General features: G+C 34.9%; 3 protein-coding genes across 3 annotated transcripts; all 3 read left to right on the top strand.

Moving 5' to 3' along the window:
* Window positions 1-468: 468 nt before the first annotated feature.
* Window positions 469-5,084, top strand: LOC103831566 (probable LRR receptor-like serine/threonine-protein kinase At1g56130). The gene is made up of 19 exons (XM_009107449.3): window positions 469-722; window positions 1,192-1,378; window positions 1,497-1,568; window positions 1,662-1,733; window positions 1,803-1,874; window positions 1,981-2,052; window positions 2,177-2,248; window positions 2,359-2,430; window positions 2,581-2,652; window positions 2,738-2,809; window positions 2,918-2,989; window positions 3,159-3,230; window positions 3,314-3,379; window positions 3,572-3,637; window positions 3,743-3,787; window positions 3,892-3,953; window positions 4,058-4,434; window positions 4,517-4,715; window positions 4,803-5,084. The coding sequence occupies exons 1-19, from the start codon at window positions 599-601 to the stop codon at window positions 4,874-4,876; spliced, it is 1,920 nt and encodes a 639-aa protein (XP_009105697.1). The 5' UTR covers window positions 469-598; the 3' UTR covers window positions 4,877-5,084.
* A 2,891-nt stretch (window positions 5,085-7,975) lies between these two features.
* Window positions 7,976-10,528, top strand: LOC103831565. The gene is made up of 5 exons (XM_009107448.3): window positions 7,976-8,344; window positions 8,412-8,495; window positions 8,579-8,755; window positions 9,051-9,221; window positions 9,307-10,528. Exons 1-5 carry the CDS (start codon window positions 8,257-8,259, stop codon window positions 10,323-10,325), a joined length of 1,539 nt encoding a protein of 512 aa, XP_009105696.2. The 5' UTR covers window positions 7,976-8,256; the 3' UTR covers window positions 10,326-10,528.
* Window positions 10,529-10,770: 242 nt separating this feature from the next.
* Window positions 10,771-15,999, top strand: LOC103831564 (WAT1-related protein At1g70260). Its single transcript, XM_009107447.2, has 7 exons — window positions 10,771-13,843; window positions 13,941-14,003; window positions 14,506-14,622; window positions 14,708-14,963; window positions 15,061-15,219; window positions 15,303-15,454; window positions 15,548-15,999. The coding sequence occupies exons 1-7, from the start codon at window positions 13,644-13,646 to the stop codon at window positions 15,726-15,728; spliced, it is 1,128 nt and encodes a 375-aa protein (XP_009105695.1). The 5' UTR covers window positions 10,771-13,643; the 3' UTR covers window positions 15,729-15,999.
* The last annotated feature ends 828 nt before the right edge of the window (window positions 16,000-16,827 follow it).

Genomic DNA, 16,827 nt, shown 5'->3' with positions numbered 1-16,827 from the left:
TTTTTAATTAAAAAAACAAGATTTTTTGTTGATAGGTGAGTATTCGTTTACAATTTTTGATCAATATGTTTTATTTTTAAAAAAAAGTTCAAGAATTTAATTTTTGAAAAAATTTCATTTATAGATAAATATTGTAGATTTGTAGTTGTGATTTAGAAATTAGGGTAACAAAAAATTTTGTTGATGATAATTATTTTTTTAGATTTTTTTGATCAATAGTTTAAAATTTTAAAATAAAATTCTCAAATATTCTTTTTAAGGACATTTTTCATTTTTATAAAGAAATTATGTAGATATGAGGTTGTGATTTAGAAATTATGATAACAAAAAAAAAATTTGTTGATAAATTAGTATTTTTTTTAGATTTTTTTGATCAAATTGTTGTATTTTTTTAGATAAAATTCATTTTATACCAGACAGCTAGTGGTGGATTAGTGTTTGGTGTCACTGTCCAAGGTGGGGGAACCGCGTGGCATTGTTTAAGTCTTACTCGTGAGTTTACACTCATCAAAGTTCATATAAAACACCAACAGAGTCGTGCTTTTGAGTCAAGAGTAAAACATAGGACTCTCTCTCGCATTTTCTTCTCTGGTCGACGATGATGTCCAGGCTACGACTGTATCTATGTCTGATCCTAACTGTATGGTTCTTGTGTATCATCTGTTCGGTTCATGTGGTTAGAGCTCAAAACCGTACTGGGGCCTCTACTCATCCCAACGAAGGTCTGTCTGTCTTCTTTCTCTTTCAAACAGTTTGGCAAAAAAGTACAGTACGCTGTAGCTAAGTTTGTGGATGCTAAAGATTTTCTGTTGTTTCATATATTATATATATTTGTGATTATTAATTTTGAGCAAAGTTAAATAACTAAAAATTCAATAATTTAATTATTTTTAAAGTTAAGAATTTATTACTATGAATAAAAAAATTATTTTATGTGAAACACTTTTAGTTTGTAATTTAATTTGTAGTTCTTTTTCAAAGTGAATGATATAATCATGTTTTTGGACTGATGATTTTGGTTTGGTTCTGATTGGAAAACATTTGTAAATAGAGGCTTTTAATTGCTAAAAAAAATGAGGCTTTTAATTGGTTTATATTTTATTGTTGTTAGCCTAATAAAAAATAATTATAGATAGAGAAAAGTGTAAATAAGTATTTAATTGATTTTAAAATTAATAAATATATAAACAGCGCGTGCATTGAACTCCATCTTCGCGAAATGGAAGATTCATGCGCCGAGGGAATGGAACATCAGCGGCGAGCTTTGCTCCGGCGCGGCCATAGACGACGGTGTCACCATCGACAGTCGTGCATATAACCCTCTGATCAAATGCGACTGTAATTTCGTCAACTCCACAATATGCCGCATCACTGCACTGTAATTTTCGTGCACACCAACTGTTCGATGCATTCTCCCACTGAGAAATCACTAAATGTGACAGATATGCTTTTTGTCTCAAAACTTGAAAAAGAACTCATTTTTAATGTTTTCTCAGGAAGGTTTATGCGATAGATGTTGTAGGAACTATACCTGAAGAGCTCTGGACTTTGGAATACCTCACAAACCTGTATGCTTTTTACTTCTCACTATACAGATTCATCAAAACAGAGCAAACACACTCACTGAGACTCAAAGTTCACATCTTTCATCTTTTTTTCAGGAACTTGGGTCAAAACTATCTGACAGGACCATTGTCTCGTGCAATTGGAAACCTGACGAGAATGGAATGGCTGTAAGGGTGTGAGACACTTTCTTTTAATAATGAACCTTTTTACAAACGTTTTTCTTGTCTCTCACGTAGGACTTTTGGGATCAATGCGTTGTCTGGCCCTATCCCTAAGGAAATTGGTTTGCTTAGAGAGTTAAAATCGCTGTAAGCTTATGGTGCTTCTTGATTTTTCTTTGAAATATGATCATGTATTTACAATGCTTCTAAAGGATTTTGATGGTTCCTTCTTATATATATATATTTTATGCAGTGCTGTTAGTTCAAATAACTTTTCCGGTTCTATCCCAGCTGAGATTGGGAGTTGTACAAAGCTACAACAAATGTGAGTGTACCTGTGTAATGCTTATGTTATTTATATAGATATACAACCTTGACCTTCGAGATCATTCAGTGTTCACCGTCTCTAAAGTATATGTATATTTAAGAATCTCTTACATCTATTGCAGCTACATAGATAGTTCTGGACTCAGTGGGGAAATACCCTTGTCATTTGCTAATCTTGTGGATCTGCAAGTTGTGTAAGATATATTGAATTCAAATCTAAGCTTTATCATTAGATGTCTGCAGCTATATATGACTTCACATTTTTTGGGTCTTAGGGATGATTTTTTTCTTAATGTTGTATCAGTTGGATGATGGATCTGGAAGTTACAGGTCGGATACCAGACTTTATAGGAAACTGGACCAAACTTGTTTCCTTGTAAGAAGAGTTCTTTTCTACAGAGTTTTACATAGTGAACTTGTTCCATTGCTCTTGTTTTAATATTATATGTTAATTTTACTGTGTGTTGAAAAACTATTCACTGCATTTGAATTTGGGATTAAACGATGGGTTCTTGTTTTACTGCAGGAGAATTCTCGGAACTGGTTTGAGTGGTCCGATACCGTCGTCATTTTCTAACTTAGCTTCTCTGACAGAACTGTACGTGTTGCATTGTTTGTCATAATCTTTATTGTCTACGGTTTCTCATCTTTTGCTTTGTCACATATTTATATCCTAAATGTAGGAGGCTAGGTGATATATCTAATGGAAGCTCTTCTCTTGAATTCATCAAAACCATGAAATCTCTAAGTATATTGTAAGGCAGCTTCGATTTGGATTCACTCGAATTTCATTATCAGATTAATTTACTGTTGAATAGTTTATCTCCCCTTCGTGTATTTAGCGTTGATGATTTATGTTGTAGAGTATTGAGGAACAGCAATCTTGAAGGGACAATACCCTCTAACATTGGAGAATACTCAAGTTTGCTACAAGTGTAAGTACATACATCAATGAGACTGTTTCATCAATATGGTGTGAAAGCTGTTTTAGGGTCTTTTCTGTAAAAATCGTGAGACACCACTAATATGAAATGATCTTAAAATTGGTGATAACCAAATTTTTATTTTCTTTTCGGTCATTCCTTAACCATGTCTATTTTCCAGTGATTTAAGCTTCAACAAACTACATGGACCAATACCGACTTCACTTTTCAACTTAAGTCGACTTAGTCACTTGTAAGATGATATATTTTCTGATTATTTTTGGTCTTTTTTCAAAACCCTAGTAATTGTTTGAAACAAATGCTTCTTCATATTAGGTTTCTGGGAAACAACAAGTTGATTGGTTCCTTGCCCACTCAAAAGAGCCAGTCTTTGAAAAATATGTGAGTGACAAAATCTTTTGTAAATGTTTCATCTTTGAAAGCCACAGCGTGTCCCCTAATGCTGGGCACTTATTCAAGTTGAATCACGTTCCACTCTTGGTGGCATGGAAGACTTGCCAATATAATCAGGAAGCTGTTATGGAATGTATAAAATTTTGTGTAGATCCTAATTGTTGTTCTTTATACTTACAGAGATGTGTCGTACAATAATTTGTCTGGAAGTCTTCCTTCATGGGTCAGCTTACCAAACTTGAAACTGTAAGTAAACAAAACACTATAAGAAAGCTGACTTTTTGTAGGAAATATTTATTATGATCAATGTTAGGGAACAATAATAATCAAAACTGTATGCTATTTGTGCAGCAACCTAGTCGCTAACAACTTCACACTGAAAGGTCTTAACAAGAGGTGATTATCTTGAATCTGTTCTTGTTGGTGATTGAAATTTCTAATACGTATAAACGACTTATCTTTTCGTTCTTAAATTTTCTTTTTCTTTTTTTTGTTAAAAGAGTTTTACCAGGACTGAAATGCATGCAGAAGAACTTCCCATGCAATAGGGGAAAAGGCATCTGTAAGTATAACAAAGAGATATCTTCACAACCGTTATTCTTTGTGTGCATTTACGCTATTATAAAAACAAATTGTTTATTGTTTCTCTATTGAATGCTGGTATAGATTCTGACTTTTCGATCAACTGCGGAGGGCCAGAGATAAGGTCTGTTAGCGGAGCACTATTTGAGAAGGAGGACGAGGATCTTGGACCAGCTTCGTTCTTCGTGAGTGCTTCTCAGAGATGGGCAGCCAGTAGCGTAGGACTTTTTGCCGGAAGCAGCAATAATATATACATAGCTACTTCACAATCACAATTCGTCAACACTTTGGACTCGGAGCTTTTTCAGTCAGCAAGACTCTCTGCATCTTCCCTAAGGTATTACGGGTTGGGGCTAGAAAATGGAGGCTATACAGTGACAATTCAGTTTGCTGAAATACAAATGATAGGTTCCAACACTTGGAGAGGTGTTGCAAGAAGAAGATTTGACATTTATGTCCAGGTCTGCACCGCTTGATCGAGCTTTCCTCTTCACAAGTTAATGTTTTTGTGTACTGATCTTCTTCTTCCTAATTTGGTTCCAGGGAAAACTTGTTGAAAAGGATTTCGATGTACGGGGAACAGCTGGTGGCTCTAATCTTAGAGCTGTTCAGAGAGAATATAAAGCAAATGTATCAGAAAATTACCTCGAAGTTCATCTTTTCTGGGCTGGAAAAGGGACATGCTGTATTCCGATTCAGGGGGCTTATGGGCCATTAGTATCAGCCGTTAGTGCAACACCAGGTAACACAAATGACAATTTATTTTTTTTCCTTAATTTTCACTATCTCCTGATGGTGTTAAGTGGTTCCTTTACACATTGCTGTGCAGATTTTACTCCAACTGTGGTTAATATACCGCCATCAAAGGGAAAGAACAGGACTGGTACTATTGTTAGTGTCTGATACTCTTTTTACTAAGGCTAAGACTGGCGTCAGAGGCTTTGCCGTTGATATCTCATCTTCTAATATACACAATCATAGTGTTGTTCTTCGGGTTTATGCATTTTCTGTTTAACCTTTGGGTTGTTGAGCTGGTGTTCATCTGTAGCTCGTTGTAATCGGATTATTGGTGTTATTTTTCTACAAATTAATATGAATATAGCCTTTATTAGTTCGGTGTTGTGTTCATAATAGTGTCATTGTTGGCGTAGGATCTTTGCGGGTGTACTTCATGCTTCTGCCTAGCTAAAAGTACTCATTGTGCACTTGTTATTGATTTGGATGCTACAGGGGATAAGAGCTTACATCTCTTTGATTGGTTAAGCGAAAATCTAGTGTGATCCTTTGTGCATTTATGGTGTATAGGCGTGGAATTTACACAAGAAAAAGCTGTGAAGTCGATCTAATAGATGATGAGCTAAGTGAATTCAACATGGAAAGAAGTGAAACGCATGATTAGCATTGCTCTGCTATGTCACACAGTCATCTCCTGTCTTGAGACCACCAGTGTCAGGAGCGCCACTATACCTTTTCAGTGGCTTTCAAACCGAAGACACAGGCACTTCTGGCTCCGAGACACCGACTTTGAGCACATGCATAACATTTATGGAGTCAATAAATGGGTCGGCTATAGAGTTCAAAGAGAGTGCTTTAGTTTGACATCATCAAGATGCTGATCTAGATTCTAGACTCTGGATCATGCCAAGCTAAGGAGCTTCTAATCCGGCCAGAGGTTTTCACCTTTTCTTTTGATTAAATTTAGTGGTGGGTTCAACTCACTTGAGGTCGTAGTCGAAGAGGGGTCCAACTAGTTCAAGTGTCCATGTGAAAGCCAACCAGAAAGAGTAATTGTTGTTTAGTGATTATGTCATTTCATTGCCCATTTATTTCCCCCCAATGATGGACTCGTTTTTATTATCTTCGACGGTCGTCGTGGCTCGCATGATTATAATCCCACCGCTCTTTATTGTACTTTCTTTGCCAACTCAATGGATGATAAGGTTTAGTCCACATATCGCTCAACTTGCTCAATCCAGCCCATGAGGCTCACCTCTCACCAACCTATCAGCTCTCTCTCTCTCTCTCACTTCCAATAATTTGTTCGAGTTTTGTTTCTATCAATTTAAATTATAATGCAAAAATAATAATTAGGAAAATTAACAAATCAATTTCTTGGTTATCTGTCTTTCTTCATTTCCTTTGAAAATTTAAGAAAACAAAATATGTTTTGTCACAAAAAAAATACTATATTATTAAGTTCTTGAAATCAGTTTTTTAAAGCTAAATAGGAACAGATGAAGTTATATGAAACAACAAAAATCTCGTGTATTTTTCTAGACAATATGTATGGCAGTATGGGTATTATCTTTAATATAGATCTGTTTGATGCTAAAATTACTAAAAGACATTATAAGAGACTTAATATCATCATCTAGCTTACAAAATGCAATATTTCCTATAAAAACAAAAGTCTCTTTCAAACTCTTCTTTTCTCGAGTTAAAGTGATTTTATCAAATAAAGATTAAAAGGGACCGTTTTTCACCTTCTTTCCCGTTTCTCTTTATTTTGCTTTTACATTTTTTTCCATTTACAAAAAATTATTTTTCTTCTAAAAGATACTATCATCTTTTTGTTTCTTCTTGTTGTTTACTTTATGCTGGTTCCAACTACTCTTAGAAGTAAATAAATTGACAACTCCAAGAATCAACATCAAAAGCTGCGATAATCTAATGAATACCTACTTATACATCCATTTTATTAGTAATGAATGACATATTAAGGTGCATCAAATCACGTTCGACTTGAAAAATACATTGTTTCACTATATACAAGTAGATGAGTAGATAAGGCAGCGCGAAACAAGGATCATGGTGCGAGAATATATGCACTGTTTGACTGTAGTCGTAACTCGTATCTTGTCTAATTACTACTTTACCTTCTCTTAATCTCATTAATTAATTGTGTGTGTGTGTGTCGAGATGTCATTAGTTAACTGAATATAAAAATAAACGAGTAAAGGAGACATACACACTTCGTACATAGGCTAAAAGGATATTACTTGACACGCGATTTCAAGTCATTGGATACTTCCTTTGTCGAGGTAGTGGCGATTCCGTAGAGCAATTTAAAAAATTAAAGAACAAAATATTTTTCATATTTCATGTTTCTACTATATTGTGCACGAAATGTTGTTATGTTCACCACTCTTTTGTGGTGTTATTGGTTAGTGATTATAAAACTAAACATGATTAGCAGTAGTGATGATTAGTAAAATTGTCAAGTGGTTAGTGATTTTTTTTTTGCAGTGAACATTTAAACAACTTCTATATATGATTTTGAACATGGTTAAATAAAGAAAGATATGACTTGTGCTCTAAATATATCATCTAACACGAATAAATAAAAGCTTCAGACCAAAACTCCTTTCTTACTAAAGAATATAATCTTTCCCACCAAAAACAGTATGTTTAAATATTTTTAATGTTTGTACGTACTCTTTTGATGTTAGAATATATTCCATAACACAATCTGGCATGGGAAAGCTGATTTCATGCATAAAGTATCAAGTTATATAACTATATTTCTATCACCAGAATATAGTTGGGAATTCATTCTTCTAAAATCAGAAAGTTTTATGTTTTCATATTAGGCAATGTTTTCAGATCCAATCTAGACACGTCTTGAACCAGTTAATTCGATGATGTGCTATATTTGGATTTAAACAAAAATATATATTAATTTAAAACCTAAAAAAAATATTTAAAAGTTCTTTAAAATTACGATTTGAATATTTGTTGAAAATAAAAGTGATAATTATTTACAATAATATTTTAGATTTTATTTAAAAAATAATAATTAAAAAAATTGATATGTGATTTTTAAATTTTAATGAAAATTTTGATAAAACACTTAAAAAACAAAGCAGGGATAAAAATAGATAATGTGATTAGTTATTAGTTATGCTTAACAACATTGATAAGGTCAGTAGCAAACAAGAAAATAAACTAATCACCAACCCATCAACAATCTTAATTTAATTAGGAAAAAATAGAATAAAAATCACATGACCACTCTCTTTCTCTTTTCTCACTACCTTTCACACACTGAGTGTCTTTCACTCCTTTTATGCATATGAACAAAACAAACTCTGCAAAAGCCTCTCTGTTTCCTCTTTTCTTACTCTCTCCTTGGCCGACAAACCTGAAGAAGAGTCTATTCTCCTCACTCTCCTTATTCAAATCTTCACATTGTCCCTCTGCTTCTCCCCAGAAGATCCTCTATATGAACTAGGGTCTTTGCTTCTTCTTCTTCTCCAGTTTACTTACTTACTTGAATCGAATCAATGGGTAGAGACTTTCTGCTTCTGGGTACTCTCATTCTCCTCCTCTCTGGGTTTGTATCCTCAGCTCCTTCAGCTAACTCTCCAGCAAGTAAGTCTCCCCTCATTCCCTTTTCGATTTCATCTTCCCATATCTCAAAGTCTCTTCCTTTTCGCAGAGATTATCAATGGGTTCATCTCAAATCACGGCTCGTCACTCATGAAATGGATATGGTCACTCAAATCCACCACCACCAAAACAAGTTCGTTCTTCCCTTTCCGATCATAAAGTCTTTACCTTTACTCTTTTTGATGGGATGGTTTCTCTGTATTTGAATTTTCCCAGCAATTGCGACGAGATCGATGGTGAAATTCGAGGATGGGTATTCAGTGGAAACAGTCTTCGACGGAAGCAAACTCGGCATCGAACCTTATTCCGTTGAGGTCTTGCCTAACGGAGAGCTGCTTGTTCTTGATTCTGAGAACAGTAACATCTACAAGATCTCATCTTCTCTTTCCCTATGTAAGTATCAGACTTTCAAAGTCACTATCTTGAGCAAGTTTGAGATCTCTATGTGAATGAAACGATGATTGTTCTTTGTCTTTACTTAAAACTGAATGCACATGGAATGTTGTACAACTATTTTTAAATGGAGATTTGCTGTATCTTTGTCGTTTCTTTGTCAGTTATGAGTATAGTCTAATAGTACAATGCAGACTTTTTCAAAGATTAGATCTAAACAATTCAAGAATCCAACTGTTTTGCTGAATTATTTGTTTGAAATGTTTTGTATCTGAGTTTTATTTACTGTTGGTAGATAGCAGGCCGAGACTGGTTACTGGCTCCCCTGAAGGATACGCAGGTCACGTTGATGGGAGACTACGTGACGCTAGGCTGAACCATCCCAAGGGTCTTGCCGTTGATGACAGAGGGAACATATATGTAGCTGACACTGTGAATAATGCTATACGGAAGATTAGTGACGGAGGTAAAATAAATAACCATTTTGTATCCTAATTAATTGCATTCCATGGAAGGGTTTGATTGGTAAACTCATTCTATCACATTGTTAGGAGTTACAACAATAGCTGGAGGCAAAACGGCTAGAAACGGAGGACACGTGGATGGACCAAGCGAAGATGCAAAGTTCTCAAATGACTTTGACGTTGTTTATCTTGGAAGCAGCTGTTCCCTCCTCGTCATTGACCGTGGAAACAAAGCCATCAGAGAGATTCAGCTTCATTTCGATGACTGTGCTTATCAGTACGAAAGCGGGTTTCCTCTTGGCATCGCTGTTCTCATAGCTGCAGGCTTCTTTGGTTACATGCTGGCTCTCTTGCAGCGACGGGTTGGTTCCATCGTCTCTTCTCAAAACGTGAGTGTTTTAGATCAAGAAACGTTCGAAGGGGATGCTGATCAAAAGCCTGTGAAGCCATTCAGACCGTCTCTGATTCCAAACGGAGATGAGCAGCTGGTAGAGAAGCAAGATGAAAGCTTCTTGGCATCACTGGGGAACTTAGCTTCAAACGCTTGGGTCACCGTTACAGAGATGCTCAGAAAGAAGCAGCAGACAGCAACAAGCTTTGAGCAGTACCAAACAAAGCAGTCTTCTGCTGCGTTTAGCACATCAACTCCGTGGCCGATCCAAGAGAGCTTTGTGATCCCAGAGGAAGACGAGCCTCCTCCTGTTGAGCATAGGAACCAAACACCGAGAAAGACTTACGCTTTTATGTCTAAAGACGCTGAGAAAATGCAGCAGCTGCGTCAGAGCCGTGCGTTCTACAGTAGCTGGGAAGCTGCTGAGTTCCCAAACCAGCAGCAACAACAGCAACAGCAGAAGCAGCAACAGAAGCAGCAGCATCGAAGGCATTACTCGTCGATCCCACATACTTATTATGAGCAGAACAGTGAGAAGACTAATGAGATAGTCTTTGGGGCGGTCCAAGAAAAGAGCAGTAAGCGTGCGGCTAAGCCTAAGGAGTCTGGAGATCAGATAAATAATAATAATAATAATAATAATAATACTCAGCAGAATCTTCATTACAGAGCTCATTCTGTTAGTTACCCATATGGATACTATCCATATACATAAAAAGTCTTGTGAGTTTATGGTATTATTGAATAAGATCATGCAAGGAGATTACAAATTTTGGGTATAGGTGGGGTGTTAAGATTTATTGTGAGAGATTGGGAGATTTGAAGTACTTAGATGCTGCTCTGGTCTTGTAAGAAAAGTTGCAAACTTTTATTGCATTGAGTAATATATATATATATATATAAATGATCTTTGTGGAATATCGATTGTAATTTCATTTTGGTTTAGTATCTACTCCGGCAAAGAACACAGGAAGGGAGAAGCGAGTCTACTCCGGATGGTTTTATTGGTTTAGTATCTTGCATAAAAATACTTGCATAAAATCACCTTATGCAAGATACTAAATCACTTGCATAAAATCAAACAAACACTTGCATAAAATCAGCTTATGCAAGCTGAGTCTACTCGGGATGCAAACAAACAATTGCATACATCAGCCTTAGTTGCCACTTTCAGATGCACATGATTGCAACCATGACTGGTCCTACTTCTTTAGAGATAAAATACAAAACAATCTATGTATATGTGGTCCCTTACTTCCTACTTTTGTTACTGATATCTTATAGGCAAATAAAATTTCCACAATAATTTTAAACTATACACATGTTTAAAGAGAAACTAATACAAATTATTTTTGATGAGTAGATGAATCATTAATGAGATGAATGTACTTGTTTAAGCAAAATAAATTTGGCAGATTTATTAGTATATGTCCGGTACATACGCGGTAAAATCCTGATTATGTCTTTTCAGATTTTTGGACCACTGTAGTCTTTCTCCTCGAGTGGAAAGCAAGTTGTAACATCTTGACCGAACATGGCTAATGAATCTTCTACGCTCGTTGATTCAGTTTGTAAACTCTATTTCGTATGATAGCGGTGTGTTAATTCTTTGAAAGTTCAAAAAACTTGTTTATTGATTCTATAATTATCACATGTCTTTTTCTTTATTTATTTCGAACTTAAAAAAAATTGTCAGTTGCTATTTTGTATCAAAATATTTATACCATCCAGTGCATAAACAAAATACACTTTTTATTAAACAAACATTTTATTAAATTCTATTATTTTTGAAATATGATAGTAAATTACAGAAATTTAATAATTTGAGTGTATTATATCTTTAAATTCAATTTTAACGTAAAAAAATTAAATATATATTTATGAAAAGTTCAAAAATCAAATTAGTCCACATTAATAGAAACTAAAAATAAATATCTTGGTGATCAAAATAAATTTTAAAAGAATAATTTTACCCTTTTAAAGCTGATGTCAAAGTCTAGCTTATAACCCCCGAGTTCGCAAGCCACATAAGCAAAGATCAAGCATATCCTACACAAAAATAAATAAAGAAACCAAACAAAACAAAACATTTTTGCTTGACTATATTCAATTTTCATATGAATATTTGTTTGTTTTCTTGTATTCAAAGCGTAAACTTAACCAAATTTAGCTCATAACCTGGTCTTAATACCACATTGAAGAGCCACATTGGTATTTATATTAAACAAAATATCAGCTTTGTTTTTTTCTAATTAATTGTTGAACTAAAAATATTTTCAGTACAATAGTCAATAGAATAACATGTTTATTATGTTGATAAATAAATTGATTTGTTCTTGGCGTGACCGAACAAATTATACAATTTTTAATCCAAAGAATTTTTTGTAATATATAAATTGCTTCATCACTTAATGTATGGTCACTTAATTTGACACAAATGGTCAGAGTTCTAAATCCATTTGAAAACCAATTTATATCTAATATATATTCTATTAATTGCGGACATTACCGCATTTACCATTAAATGAACATATTCAGTTATGTATATATATGTCTGTATATTCGAATTTGCATGATATTCAAATCAATGAATTATTGTTTTACATTATGAATGGGTATATAGTCTACATAAGCATCATCAGAAACTCACCGGCCTAGCGTCAGACCTAAATATTTAGGAATTAGGAAGAAATTAAATAACGTAGAACCATCATCATAACCTAACATTTTTCTTGGATGAGTCTGAATCCACTAACCATTACAGTACCAAATACTTGGAGCCTAACGGAGGGTTGACGAGAAATGACACCTTTCTTCAATTCTTCTTTAATAAATTGTCGAGTCATCAATTTTATCATTACTCAATTTGGACCCCATCATCTCCATATTTTCCTGATGTGGGTCCCTAATCAACCGCAGCCAAGAGTATAAATTAATTTGCTGATTGTATAATTACAAGATTCTACGTTGCGTATGTCAGCCAAATGCGTTGTCGTTTCTTTTTTGTGTTTTCTGCGCTTAAAATAATACTTCACGTTCACAGTTGGAGACTAAGTTGGGAAGAAAGAGTTTTGCGATGCAGTGAGACGCATGTTACTATATTACTAATCGATTGAGATCGATGTTTGGAAGGAATCGTGTTTAAGGGTGTAATGTAATTACTATACTAATCCAAATATATAACTACTACTAACATATGTGCTAGTCACTAAGTAGTGATCTTCTCATTTCGCCAACTATAAGTCAGCATTATATTCTAATCTCCGGCTTTTATGTATACATAGTCATCTTGATTATTAGATATGAAGTTGTGTTTGAATGGTTTGATGCTATACTAATTTCATGGATGGATGATTTGAACTTTATGATGTCTAATACAAACTAATAGTGTTCGCTTAGGTTAGATGTATCCTTTGTTCTTCATAATATCTATATGACTTTTAATCAATATGTTAGGAAACAAACCCTGAATCACTCAATTTCCCCTCACTATATATGAGAAGCTAGGATGCTTAATTATATCATGACGTTTACGGAATTATATCAATGATAACATCGGTCTCCAATTAATGGGCGTATGATAATAATTAAGTCTGTCGGACGATATATAAGGAAAACCTACATACGTTCCAAAATAGTCATGCTCTCTTAATACGTTATAAGACGAAGCGCGACGTAACTACATAAATAAAATGATCTTTAGATAGCATCACACTATTTGGATATATGTTTAAACACATGCCGATACATAAAAAAGTAATATAACGTAAGCATCTACCCTTAGTGCAACGGTAGAGTCATTCGTGTTGCTTCATCACGATAGTAAAGTAGCTTCACCTCTTCGTGAAAGGTTACATCTGAAAAATAGATAATGACAATTCTTCTCCCTCTATATATGATTAGAGCTAAACCAATAATTTCGTATCTTCTTCACCTCTCTTTCTCTCTCCCTCCACATCTTTCTAGATTTCCCGAGATCCTTGGAACTAGGAATTAAACTCCGTGCCGTTTTAAAAATTTAAAAGGGAGAGAGATGGAGGTGAAGGGTAAAAAGGAAAAGTTTGTGCCGTTTGTGTCAATGGTGATAATGGAGGCATGCACCATTGCTCTTACAATAATGGCCAAAACGGCTATAACGGGAGGGATGAGTCCTTTTGTGTTCGTTGTTTACACAAATGCTTTCGGATCTATTCTTTTGCTTCCTTTTTCTTTCTTCTTCCACAGGAATGACAGGTTAGCCTACGTGATCCATATACTTTATAATAGTCATAATTAATACGTCCTCACTAATCAATTTTAGTTTTTGGTTCATTTGATGATGTTCATGCAGAACTGAAGAATCTATCTTTTCTTGGCCACTCCTCGTCCGTGTGTTCTTTTTAGGTTTCACCGGGTGGGTACATACATCATGATCTCTGTTTTTTTATGAATCTAGAGTCTAGACTTTAGGAGCCAGACTTTCCCAATAGTTTCTTTGGAATATAAGTAATATGAGGTCCTAACTAAAACCAAGAGAATAGTACGAGGTCTATGTTACGAAGCCTTGTATACGTATCAACCAGCAAATGGTTTGATGAATATTATATCATCGTATGCATGGGTTTCCAACACTGCGTGCCGTTTATCGGTTATAATATAACAACTAAGCCTAAAGATATTTTATAGTATCTTCCAACATCGTGACGTTTCTTTGTGAGCGCATACATCGCACACCATGTTTTCTTTGTTATATAATAATAAATAAATAAATATTGCATGGCATTGTGTCTAATTATATATGTTGCCCTTTTGCTAGCATATACGTGTTAGTGCTAGCATGCATTTTTAACGTACTTAAAATGTTATTCATGTATACACATACACTGGTTGTATTGAAACATTTTAAATATGTGAAGGATATTTCTGTTCCAAAACTTGGCATTTGTGGGACTAAGCTTCAGCTCACCCATAGTGGTATGTGCAATGGGATTACTCATTCCTTCCTTCTCCTTCTTGCTCAACCTTATTCTTGGGTAAACCATCTATCCTCACCATTTCAAAATCTAACTAATTGTAACTATCTCCAAATACATTATACACCTACCTACGTTTATATAGAAGGAGCAAGCTGGATTGGAGAAACACGAGCACGAGAGCTAAAGTGATGGGAACAATAATCTCATTTAGTGGAGCATTTGTTGAAGAACTGTACAAAGGTCCCTTCATAAGACCAGCTTCGTCTCCTTCCCCAACTCGTCTTCTTAAATCGATCCCTAAACTCTTGGTCTACTACACCATCCCCAACAATTGGTTCCTCGGCTGTATCTTTTTGGCCGCCGCTTTTTTTTCTGTCTCCCTCTTCAATGTTATTCAGGTATATTCAACAATAATATAAACCATCTAATACTGAAACCATCTTTATGCATGTTATTCGAGTTTGAGCTTAACTTCTTTTTTATAATATTTGGCAGACAGGGACGGTCAAAAAGTATCCACACGTTATGAAAGTGGCTTCGTTTTACAGCATAGTCGGGACAATCCAGTGTATAATATTCTCGTTATTTATGGAAAGAGACCTAAGTGCATGGAAGATCAAACCTAACTTCGATCTTTTCCTCATTATCGCCACGGTAATATAAAAAATTATATACTGAAAAAAGAAGCAAGTTATCAGTAGCTCACAAACCTATCATGATGTGTGATTTAAAAACAGGGAATATTCGGAAATGTGATACGACCAAGCATACAAGTAAAGTGTGCCCAAATGAAAGGACCATATTACGTACCATTATTCAAACCCTTTGGTATCTTTTGGGCAACAGTCTTTGGCACCAGCTTCTTCGTCAACAGTCTTCGCTACGGAAAGTCAGTGAACATATTCATCAATAATCGATTTTATTTATTAGCATGTGATTACTATGCATGAGTATTAAGTATATATTTGGTACATGAGTGCAGTGTGTTAGGAGCAGCCATAGGTGGTGTCGGATATTATTCAGTTTCTTGGGGACAACTGAAGGAAACTGAAGAAAAACAAAATCCAATGGAAGAAAGAAAAGCCATTAAACCTATGCATCTTCACGGAGAAGATGAAAACAAAGTTCCACTGCTTATTAATCAGGAAGAAAGTCCTGTTTGAATTCTGTATTATATATTTTCTTAAGAAGAAAATGAGGGTCTCTTTAATATTTGTTGGCCCTTTATTTGTATGGCGTAAATAAGAAGAAATGCGTGTGAGCGTATGTTCTGTCGTCAGTGTCAATGGGAGACTGCTGAAGTAGGCTTTTTGGTCCGAAAAGCAAAATCCACCGAATGTAAATGCATGTCTTTGGATATCTAAAGCTCTCTATTATGTTCAAATTTTGTTATGAATATATATAATCTCCGTGTCATGGATAAGAGATATTGAATTCCCGGTGTTATATCTAACGTTTATACATATTGTACAACTTGTTTGATGCGAGAAATTGAATATCATTTAATCATTTTACATATATAAAAGTTGACATAAGAAGCCGTTGACTGTAAGATTTATTTAAACTTCAGTTACAAAAAAAAAGAAGATTTATTTAAACTTTGTTTTGCGACACTCTTGTAAACTATATATATGTGTATATTATAAACTCGATGGCTATATTAGGGTCTTCATTTTGTACGAGTCACCAAGGAGTAAGCAAATCATTTAGACAGAGGTTGATGGTGCCGGGGGCAAGTGAAAGTTTCAATGGATTGAAGTTTCCTCTTCCTTCTTTTAAATGATTAATAGGTGATGGCTGCCGTGAGAAAGGCATTATCTTTTGAATATGCAAGGTAAGTTAGAGAAAACAAATTAAAATTTTCAAAAGAATATAGGAGTTAACCTCAACTATTCTGTGCAATCTTATATGTTTTCAACACTGCCGTGAGAAACACACAACAAACTATGCGTCTCACTTCGAGCTCAGCCCAAACGCGAAAAGAATGAATGGGCCACCGTCAACAGAAAAAGCCCAGCAACATAGAGCTATCCTGCCACCGTCGACAACCGTTCCTCAAAGATTTTGTTCTTTCCCCATCTATTGTATTAGGGTAAATGAAGATTCTCTTCTTCACAAGAAAGACAAAATGGTATCTCTTGAAAGACAAATAAAATATGTGAGACACAAAACACAAGAGTAAACATCTGTGAGTCTTATCCTCTCTGCACAAATGCAAAACCCCAAAAATTCCTGCAAATGGCGGTGTCCATCCATCTCTTG

The sequence above is a fragment of the Brassica rapa genome, chromosome A07 (assembly GCF_000309985.2).
Source record: "Brassica rapa cultivar Chiifu-401-42 chromosome A07, CAAS_Brap_v3.01, whole genome shotgun sequence".
Taxonomy (NCBI): domain Eukaryota; kingdom Viridiplantae; phylum Streptophyta; class Magnoliopsida; order Brassicales; family Brassicaceae; genus Brassica; species Brassica rapa.
Note: the sequence above shows the minus strand (reverse complement) of the source record. Positions and strands in the feature narration are given on the sequence as shown.